A 10,793-nucleotide genomic window follows, 5' to 3' on the forward strand; every position below is an offset into this window, starting at 1 on the left:
CTGAGCTGAGTTAGTTTGTTGGATAATATGTACCATTTAATATATATATATATATATCATATCATTTAATAGAATTATTTAAAAATTACATCTAGTGGGAATCGAACCCTTATTATGAAGATATAAATTGTAGTATTTACTAGTAAGCTACAATTGGTTCTTGGTTCACTTACGCCATTTAAAATATTTATTATATAATTAAGTATAAAATATAAATTCATATACATATCCAGTTCATGCGGTTGAACCAGTGACCCGCTGATTGAACCCCAGTAACCCACTGACCCGGTACCTCAACCGAGTCGATCACCGGTCCCGTTTAATAACATTGCTAAATACGACATTAGAGTGAGAACGGAATATGTCGTTTTAAAGGAGGTAATATTCGCAGTCACTTGTAACGGCATCTGGTCTGCTATGTGGCATGAGTCATGCTCCATTTTTTCCATCAACAAAAAAAAATAAAAATCAAACCACACACCCCATCCCATCCCATAACCAGTAATAGGAAGCAACGACTTGCATCCAACGCAGAAAGCGACTGTTGAACTGTTCCGTTTGCGCAATGGCTTCGTCCACCCTTATCTCCGACGCACAGGCATGGAAGGAGCTCAAGGTAACGGAACGGGATTGTGATTGATCCTTGTTATTGTTATTACTTATTGTGAATTGAAAAATTACTATTAAAACGCGCGTTTCGTTTCAACTTGGAGCAGGTCCATGTGGAGGACGTGAAGAAAACCCATCTACGTGATCTATTGAGCGATGATAGGAGGTGCCAGTCGATGCTGGTGTAAGCGATATTACATTGATTGATACTTCGTTTTTACTTTTTAGGACCAAAACACAGAAAATTCAAATTCCAATTCCGATGTGCAATGCGATGAGAAAATAACTTAATGTTTTGATTTTGCATGCTATGTAATGTAGTGATTTCGATGGCATTCTGCTGGACTATTCAAGGCAACAGGCCACTCCTGAAACAATCCAAAAGCTCTTTCAATTGGCTGAGGTTCGTAGTTTCGATGATTAATCGGTAATCACAAAAAAAGGAGTTCATGATTCTGATTATCGTTTCTGGTGTTATGTAGGCTGCATCCCTCAAAGAAAAGATAAATCGCATGTACAGCGGGGAACATGTAAGTGATTGTCTACAAATCTCAAAAAGTTCAACATCATACACGCACTCATGTTATTCTTTATCAACTGTCAATTTTAAATTTGAATTTAGCAAATTGCAACGCTGCAGTTGAAGAGTGATTCATATGGTGGATCCGATTGCTGAATTTTCTGATGTTATTATCATTTTTTTGGGTAATGTTGGATTCACTTTCAGATAAACAGCACGGAGAATAGGTCAGTGCTTCACGTAGCCCTTCGTGCTTCAAGAGATGCCGTTATACAGAGTGATGGGAAAAATGTTGTCCCTGAAGTTTGGAAAGTTCTTGACAAGATCCGGGAGTTCTCTGAGCGGGTTCGCAATGGATCTTGGGTAATCTGCTACTCTAGTATCCAATATGGATGTTTGTTGTTGATCACTCGAGCTAGAGGGTATTAACTAGTAGGCCTATGTTTTAAGGTTGGAGCTACAGGAAAGGCTTTGAAGGACGTTGTTGCAATTGGTATTGGTGGCAGTTTCTTAGGCCCACTTTTTGTACACACTGCACTTCAAGCAGGTTGGGTGTTTATTGCCAGTCTCTTTAGTAGCAATTCCACCATTAAATTTTTGTTGTCGTTTTATTTGTCTTGACACATAAAAACACAAGTGCACACACACAGGGACACATGTAAGTAGTATTTTGTGGAACCACTGTCCTTATTTGACAGCGAGTAAAAGTGTTTTGATTTTGAATATATATATTTATGTCATGTTGCAGAACCTGAAGCTGTTGAATCTTCAAGGGGTCGTCAGTTGCGCTTGTAAGTGTCTAATGTTAGTGAAGTTTCCAAAGTCTGATTGCAAGGTTTAGTTTACTGCAACTATATGATATTTGCTTTTCTGAATCTAGCTTACTATAGCTACATATCTTTAAAAAAGCTGTGCCATTTCCTTAAAATCAATCTCATCCTTTATTTGAAACTATATGCAGCCTTGCAAATGTTGATCCAATTGACGTTGCTAGAAATATCACTGGATTAAATCCTGAAACAACCCTAGGTAAGTGATTATGTATACATAATAGATAGATATGGAGGATTATCTTGCTTGTCTTATTGTTGTTGTTTGTAATAATTGCAGTTGTGGTTGTTTCGAAGACTTTTACAACAGCTGAAACCATGCTGAATGCTCGAACTCTTAGAGAGTGGATTTCATCTGCACTTGGGTAAGTGCAATATTAAGAGTAGTTGTTCAGGGATAGTTGCGTAGTCGTTGATTGGGGATTCTGCAGTTTCCTTCCTTTTTATGTGAAACTTACAGAACAGAATCTGGAGCATATACTTCAAGACTTCCAATAATATACACCCTGTCTCCCCCACTCCCCACCTTCTAAATATATTCACAGTTTGTCCAAAGGATAGAAAGTGGACAATATTCAAAATGGACTTTGATAATGAACTGAGGACTGTCTCATAATATGATTAATTCCAGGTCCTCTGCGGTTGCAAAGCATATGGTGGCAGTCAGCACAAATCTCACGGTATTACCAAATTTTCCTTTTTATTGTCATTAGCTGACTAAGCTTCCTTCAATGTGTAACTCTATTTGTTCATTGATTATGTCTCTTTTCAACTGACTATTACTGTTTGTTTGCACTCACATGCACTATTGAAACATTTTCCAAATTTTGTATCCTTGGTGAATTTATCTCTACCAAAGTTTCCGAGCAACAGCAGATGATAATTGAATAATAAAACTGTAAAGACAGGTTACAACAGGGTGAAATTCTCTTAGTTACAATTTCTTTGGTATTACTTTTGCGTTTTTGTGCATTCTTTTTTCTTAAATAAGAGATAAAGGTTATAAAACATGCATTTTATATTCATAATTATGGCTGAAGCTTTAGCTATTTTTTTTTCTTTCTTCTTTATTTTCCGATGCAGCTTGTGGAAAAATTTGGTATTGATCCTAACAATGCTTTTGCATTTTGGGACTGGGTCGGTGGTCGGTATAGTGGTCAGTAATGTTTCCTCTATCTTCCCCCCTTTACTCACCCCTCTTAAAGTACATTAGAAGTTTTCACAGATTTGATCATGATGAACTGAAATGCTACTTGCAGTTTGCAGTGCTGTTGGAGTGTTGCCATTATCTCTACAATACGGTTTCTCAGTAATAGAGAAGTATGTCTTTCATTATTGATGTGATTCTAATATGTAGGCACTTCTTCTATAGGAGAATGTTCATAAAAATTGTTTAATTCGTTATGTTTTGACTCTATTAAAGGTGCTTCTTGTCTTTTGCATACTAGAGTAAGATTTGGAGGTTTGACAGGCTTTATTATGCTTCACCTTCTTCATCCTTAAAGGAGATAATCAACTCCTTAGATTTAATGAAGGATGTAGATAATAATTCTTCTGATATATATATGCGATAACCTTTTCAGAATTAAATAAAATGTAGTTTGGTCCCCATTTATATATGTTCAGATTTACAAATATTTACTGCATAATATTGACATGGTTTGTAAAATACAACTTAATTTTGAATCTCCCTTTTGTAAGACACTAAGACACATTTAGTTATTTATATATGATGCTTCTATATTTTCTTTATGATGATGTATTTGTTTTCCCCAAAGGTTCTTAAGGGGTGCATCCAGCATTGATCAACATTTCCATTCACAGCCATTTGAAAGGAATATTCCAGTAAGTGCCCCTTTGCTAACCTTTTATACTTCTTGAGATTATTTGTACATGTGGATCTCTTCATGTTCAAACATATTTTTCTAGTGTTTGTGATACTGCACACTGGCTATCCTTCCAGCGTGGTGAAGGAATCTCAGAAGAGATAATTTTATATTCTATAATTGTAATATATTTTTGAGTCTGAATGTTTTTTATGGATCTCCCCAGTGGAGTACATTTAATGTTTTAATTATTTTGTAACATTTAATGCTTTAATTATTTTGTATTCATATGTCTTGAATTTTTAATCAAAAGTAATATTGATTTTTGACTGATTTAATGAGGGAAAGGAGAGCTCCTTTCAGCTGTTTTTTTCCTCTTGTTTCTTTTGCTGTTAGGAGGATTACTGATCCCCTAGCTCTGGACTTATCTTTCTCTTAATGCATTCCTTTTTTGGAAGGAAAAAAGAAAGTGCTGGGGTTGGGTAGGAATTTGGCTCGCTGTAAAATTTCAGATCCCTTGGTTCAAGGAGCTTAGGTTCTCTTGTATTTAAGATGTTTTGTACTTTTGTTAAAATACACGACAAGATGCTCAATAACCTTTTATGAGTGCTCCAGGTGCTTCTGGGTTTGTTGAGCATATGGAATGTTTCATTTCTTGGATATCCTGCCAGAGTGAGTACTTATTTGTCCTGTTCTCTTTAGAGTTATTTAATAGGTTTCTTTGTTCCTAACCAGCTTTGTTCAAAAACTGAAACTTTTGGTTCTCTTCCAGGCCATCTTACCTTATAGTCAAGCCCTGGAGAAGTTTGCCCCACACATTCAACAGGCAAGTTTGTTGCAGCATTTTGCTCGAATATTTTTTCAATGCCATTTTACTTTTGTTCGTATAATATTCTTTTTATTTTATTACATTAGGTTAGCATGGAGAGTAATGGCAAGGGTGTTTCAATTGATGGTGTTCTTCTACCATTTGAGGCTGGTGAAATTGATTTTGGTGAACCAGGAACTAATGGACAGCATAGCTTTTATCAGCTCATACATCAGGTGACATAACGTATTCTATACTTGAGTGTTTGAACTTGAAAGGTTTAATAAACTATTGTGAATTTTTTTACATGGAAATGCTACTTGTCTGATGGGTTTACCTATGTTAAAAATTAGTAACTTCAAAGCCTATGTTGTTACTGTGCTGACAGTTAATTTTGGTTTAAAAACATTTTCGTGAAATAATGTACAGTTGTATGTTGTGGTTGATTTTCAATACCATTTTGTCTTTATGGATCCTAATCCTTAGGACAAATTGGAGAATTTGATACGGGCATAAATTCAGGAAGAATCTGAATATATGTATTTTTATCCTCCCCCTTATTCTTCAAATCAATATGAGCACAAATATGCTCCAATATAATGAATTTCTTTAATGAGTGTTTTTCCTTTAGGATATTTAAAGTCCATCAGCACATTTTTTTCTACATTAATTTCTCATTTGAGACATGTCTGTGTACTACTTGCAAAACTTTTATGTGATTTAACAGGCCAAGAGCTCCTACATTTGTTAATTTTTCCATAGCTGAGCTGAATTTTCTGCTTTTGTTATCGGCCTTGTGGAAAAGGAGAAAGGGGGTGGGAGGAAACATCTTTAATCAACATAGTACCACAAACATTAGGTGTCAAGATTTTAGCAATTTAGAATCTTATTTTCTTCTCTTTATCTCTATTGCAATTTTAAGTGGCTAGCTTTGCTTCCTTTGATTTAATATTTTTTTTAGTGCATGAAAAATATCAACATTACAAACTATGCTGTTGAGTAACTTGTATCTCCTTGCTTTTAGGGACGTGTGATTCCTTGTGATTTTATTGGAGTTGTGAAAAGTCAGCAACCTGTCTTTCTGAGAGGTAAGTGTACAAATTAACATTATCAAGTTTCATCATGGTAGTTGGCTTGTTTGAAGTCAGTGATCTAATACTATTTGACCATTGCATTTTATAATCAGGTGAGGTGGTGAGTAACCATGATGAGCTAATGTCGAACTTTTTTGCACAGCCTGATGCCCTTGCATATGGGAAGGTACATTTGTTCTTGCTCTTTTCTTCTAAATTGTATAGTATAATGATAAGAATCTTCAACTCAGAAACAGAAAAATAAAAGGGATACCGAGTAATTTTCTGGATAAACCAGATTTTGTATATTGAAAGTATAAAAGAGAATTACAAATAGTCATGGCAGCTAAAATAAGAGATCACAAGTGCAGAAATGAGAAGAAATCAAGAAGGTAAATGTTAAAAAGAAATTACAGATAATCACGCAATTCGAGAGGCACCCTTTCTCTCCCAAGTTCCAAGCCCAATTCCAAGTAATTGCCTGCCTTCTCCACTTCTTTCCTCTCTAGTTATTATCCATACCCACTTCTAGAATATTCTCTGCTAACTAACTATTTTGCTGAGTCAGCATTGAGAGGTGGTAATCTCCTATAATGCTTCCTACAATACTCTTATACAACTGGTGTCGTATCATATAACTTTAGATAAGAGTGAATATGGCTAAATTAATGAAGTCTGTGTTGACATTACTATCTTCAATTCATTGTAATTCACATATAATGTAACATTCTTTCCAAACCGAAGGCAACTGAGATGCATGATATAACAACACAGAACTTATAATAATAGCTATTTTTCTCGTTGTAGACTATATTTTGTACTGGTGTTCTTTTGTTTTACAATGAGGAATATGACCATCCGTCAATTTCTTGTAGACAGCAGATCAGCTGCAAAAAGAGAATGTTTCCCCTCATCTTATTCCTCACAAGGTGATTTCCCTTCTGCTTCAGTGGAACTTGCTGAGTTAATAGTTGAATCCTCAGTCCTTACCATATTTCATTTCTATTTTTAAAAAATTCTACAGACATTCAGTGGAAATCGTCCTTCCCTCAGCCTTCTGCTTCCATCATTAAATGCTTACAATATTGGGCAGGTATGATGTTCACTAGGTCCTGATTACTAATTAGAAAGAAATGGTTGATTCCTGTTCATAGAAGTTTTATTGTTTCAGTTACTTCTTTTGTTGAGTATGTCCAACTGGAAAATTAGCTAGTTATATGAGATTTGTTCACGATATTGTATTGAACTTCTTTATTCATATCCTTGAATATGCACGAGCTTTTGGTTTATTCTTTTGCTCTCTTATGAAAACTATTTGTTATATTCCAAACTAGGCGTTTACAGCGGAGAACACTTTTAAACTCGAAGGAATCCTTGTTTGTGGTTATGTCTTGGGTGACTTCAAATTTATTAATATGAGTAAACTGTTTAATAGCTATTGCATTTTTTTTAAAAAAATAATTATTATTCCTTGCACATCTAGGTGGATTAAGTGGGTCTATTTAATATGAGAAAGCAGTATACAGCTTGATAGGATTGTAGTGAGTATTTTTTGGCTGAGTTGTGTTCTTTGTTGTCTACTCCTTCACAGATGTATACGAAGTATCTGGGCAGTTTAGTGTGGTATCAGAATAACTGCAAGCAAAAGCTATCTGTCTGACAAACAGCTTACATTATTATTATTTTTTTTCTCGTGTTCATATTGTTTCCTCCACTCCTCCAGCTTTGTGTATGGTTCTTGATAGAATTTAAATTTGCTATATGTGGATCTTCCATGCTTGAGCTGTTTATTCTACATTAGTTGGTCACATACCTCTCTCATGATATGAGAGACTAATTTGTCAGATTTATTTTATTTTATTTTATGATACAACCACTCACTAGCATTAGTATATGTTTTCTTGCAATGAGGGTCTATGCAAATTACTCTATTGGTCCTAATTTCTTTTGGGTTCTATGTTCCTCAGTTGTTGGCAATCTATGAACACAGAATTGCTGTAGAGGGTTTCATTTGGGGAATCAATTCGTTTGATCAATGGGGAGTAGAGCTGGGGAAGGTATGTTTTTGATAAGCTGACATTATCGTGTTGCTATCTCAGAAATATGTATGCAATCTGAATCTTGGTTTTTTCCCCTCCATTATTTACTTGTCTCATTCTTCTCGTAACTTTTGATGATAATGCAGTCACTGGCTACTCAAGTCAGAAAGCAACTTAATGCATCTCGTACTAAAGGAGAAACAGTTCAGGGCTTTAATTTCAGTACTACAACAATGTTGACAAGATATCTTCAGGTATTAAATCCCTTTTCCTGCTTGAAGAAGGAGGAAAGAGAGGAGAAATATATATTTTTTGTGATGAAATATTTAAAATATTATTCCCGTAAAAGGCTGATGCTTTCTTCATAGTATCCTAGTCATATTAGATACTAATTAATCCCACTGCCATATTTCTACTTTTAAGGTTTCTGTTGTAATGAATTTTTTTGTGGAATTAATGGCAAAGCTTTTATTTTCACGTCGCAGGCAAGTTCAGATGTCCCGGCGGATCTCCCAACTTCTTTACCGAAGATATAAGTACCTTTTCGCTTATTGTTATTTTGATGTAGAATTAAGAATAAAATCATCTGGTGAATCTTATGTTATGTATGCTGTATATACAGCATTGTCTACCGAAATGTTCCAGTATACTCACTTGTATTCCCTCCCTTGATTTAGCACGTTACTTGGTTATCCTTTTCTTTTGTAAATGAAAACCTTTTTGGATTCTAAATTTTGCTTGCTGCTTAGCCTCTGTGTTGTTGTAAACGCAGCTTGGTTTGGTAGATATTCAGAGGCATTTTGAGCTCATGATGAACATTCTTCAGTATCATTCTAATACGATCATATATACAAGAGGATGTCTTGACTATGCTGTTACGCTACCAATTTTTAAGCTTAATTAAACTACCATTTTATACGAGTTATATTGATATGAATTTTGACCCATTTTAACTGCTACTGGCCTACAATCCTTAGACCTGATGGCACCATTTTCAAGTACGTTGTAAGCAGATTCGTTACTCTTATTTATTATATTTTTAAAAAAAGGAAAATAAAATTAGCTTTATTGAAAAATAAATCTGCGGGTTTCTTTGATGGAAAAGTTTAATATTGAAAAATATTAAGACTTAAAAGTTAAATACGTTTGAAAAAATGGTAAATGATCATTGATATTTGAAAAATTATCATATCAAATAATATCGTCTTCAATAATTTATTTGTACTACTAATTAGGAATGTTTAACATTTTTGGTCATTTTTTTTATTCAAAAGTTGAAGGAAAACTCGTATATTATCGTGTTTTGTTAGAATATCTAATATATATATATATATATATATATATATATATATATATATATATATATATATATATATATATATAATTTTTAAATATTTTGTTGTAATTTTTTTAGTTGTAATTGTGTGTTTCTTTATCACCATTAATTCATTTTTGTATGGTTATGATTTAGTGTTCTGGAAATATTTTTTTATATTTATTATTTGTTATTATTAATATAAATAAGAATTAGTATTTTATTTATCGTATCATAGCAGTGTATTATCTTTGGTGTCAACTATTTTTTTTATCAACCTTCCCTTAGCGATCTGTAATCTTTCATTGTATTTCAGGCCGCCTCTATGGTGGTGGACTATAGTTACCTCCCTCGGAAACGGCTTTTTCACCTTTTTGTCCCTTATTAATTAATTAATAATTATTTTGCCCCTGATTCGAAACTATCTATCAATATGCTCCTCTTTAATCGACTACCTTACATTTTTAATCGACTAAACGGTTGTTGGGAAATTTAATCGACTAAATCTCCCTACTTAATCGATTAAAATCATACTGACTTATTTTTTTTTTTTGTCAAATATGAAGATTTAGTCGACTAAATAGGGAGATTTAGTCGACTAAATCTCCTAGCAGTCATTTTTTGTCTGTTTTGGCCATTTAGTCGATTAAAAATGCAAGGTAGTCAACTAAAGAGGGGCATATTGATAAATAGTTTCGAATCAGGGGTAAAATGATTATTAATTAATTAATAAGGGACAAAACGGTGAAAAAGCCTCGGAAACACTGTCCGGGAATGCCTGGGCTGTGAATCGTGTATCAGATCCTAAAATGGTAAATATATGTTCGAAAGATATTTTGATGAATGTAAATTTTATTTTATTAAAATTATTTATAAGATAAATATTGTTAAATGACTTTAATATTTCTACGATAAATGCAGATAAATTATTTATATTTACTTCTAAATTGATATTATTTTAAGTTAAAGATTAAAAAATTATAATGATAAATATTATTATAAACTTAAAATAAATTATAATTACAAAAATATTTTAATTTCTGTACTAAAATAACATCATTTTGAAGTTAATATAAATAATTTACTCAGATTCATTACACGAAAACGAATATATGAAGTAATATAGATTTCATTGTGGGGAGGTGCGCACCATGGGACACGTAACTGAAAAAGAAAAATACGATGGAATAAATCCTTTCCACTAATTTCCTGTCAAACACGTTAAAGAGGTTTGTGCACGTTAAAGATGTTTGTTTTAGAATAGGAAAAAGTTCAAATACCTTTCTGGTTTGTCTTAAAATTACTTATCCTTTATTTTTTTAATTATATTATTCTTTTATATTTTTTTTATCCAAGTCTTTCCTTAACAATATTAAAAACTTATTCACAAAAAAAAAACAATATTAAAAACTTAAATAATATGTCTATTTTATCCTTCTTTAAAAAAAGATAAAATATCATCCAAATAGCTAAGGCCAAAACTATAAATTTACAATTTTTTTTTTAAAATAAAATATAAATATCATCTTATAAAAATTCCTAATACATTATTTTCTCCAATCTTAGCTCCTTCACATAAAGACAATCTTTCATTAGTCCTAATTTTATAATATTGACAACATTTTATTTAAATTTTCTCCATAATAAATTTATAAGAATATCAGTATTTTTCACTCATAGCACCAATTACCTTTGTTAATTTAGTGAAAATTTATACATTTTTTTCTTCCATTATGACCGTAGAGAGACAAAATTCATCCCAAAATAGACAAC

General features: G+C 32.9%; 1 protein-coding gene across 1 annotated transcript; it reads left to right on the forward strand.

Moving 5' to 3' along the window:
- The first annotated feature begins 468 nt into the window (after positions 1 to 468).
- On the forward strand, positions 469 to 8,523 carry LOC133313311 (glucose-6-phosphate isomerase, cytosolic). Its single transcript, XM_061514660.1, has 23 exons — positions 469 to 616; positions 717 to 793; positions 931 to 1,012; positions 1,092 to 1,139; positions 1,337 to 1,492; positions 1,580 to 1,676; positions 1,878 to 1,920; positions 2,091 to 2,158; positions 2,240 to 2,324; positions 2,591 to 2,639; positions 3,043 to 3,115; positions 3,219 to 3,279; positions 3,738 to 3,804; positions 4,401 to 4,457; positions 4,558 to 4,611; positions 4,701 to 4,829; positions 5,618 to 5,681; positions 5,780 to 5,853; positions 6,542 to 6,595; positions 6,691 to 6,759; positions 7,634 to 7,723; positions 7,852 to 7,959; positions 8,191 to 8,523. The coding sequence occupies exons 1-23, from the start codon at positions 566 to 568 to the stop codon at positions 8,239 to 8,241; spliced, it is 1,707 nt and encodes a 568-aa protein (XP_061370644.1). The 5' UTR covers positions 469 to 565; the 3' UTR covers positions 8,242 to 8,523.
- The last annotated feature ends 2,270 nt before the right edge of the window (positions 8,524 to 10,793 follow it).

The sequence above is a fragment of the Gastrolobium bilobum genome, unplaced genomic scaffold (genome assembly GCF_033153095.1).
Source record: "Gastrolobium bilobum isolate Gb01-03AN ecotype WA unplaced genomic scaffold, APGP_CSIRO_Gbil_v1 utg14062, whole genome shotgun sequence".
Taxonomy (NCBI): Eukaryota; Viridiplantae; Streptophyta; class Magnoliopsida; order Fabales; family Fabaceae; genus Gastrolobium; species Gastrolobium bilobum.

What these genes read in the sequence shown, in the direction of transcription:
- LOC133313311 (XM_061514660.1), top strand. Translation starts at nt 566, where the DNA reads ATGGCTTCGTCCACCCTTATCTCCGACGCACAGGCATGGAAGGAGCTC. An exon ending in AGGCATGGAAGGAGCTCAAG is followed by an intron (nt 617 to 716) that starts GTAACGGAACGG and finishes AACTTGGAGCAG; the next exon opens with GTCCATGTGGAGGACGTGAA. An exon ending in AAATCCTGAAACAACCCTAG is followed by an intron (nt 2,159 to 2,239) that starts GTAAGTGATTAT and finishes TAATAATTGCAG; the next exon opens with TTGTGGTTGTTTCGAAGACT.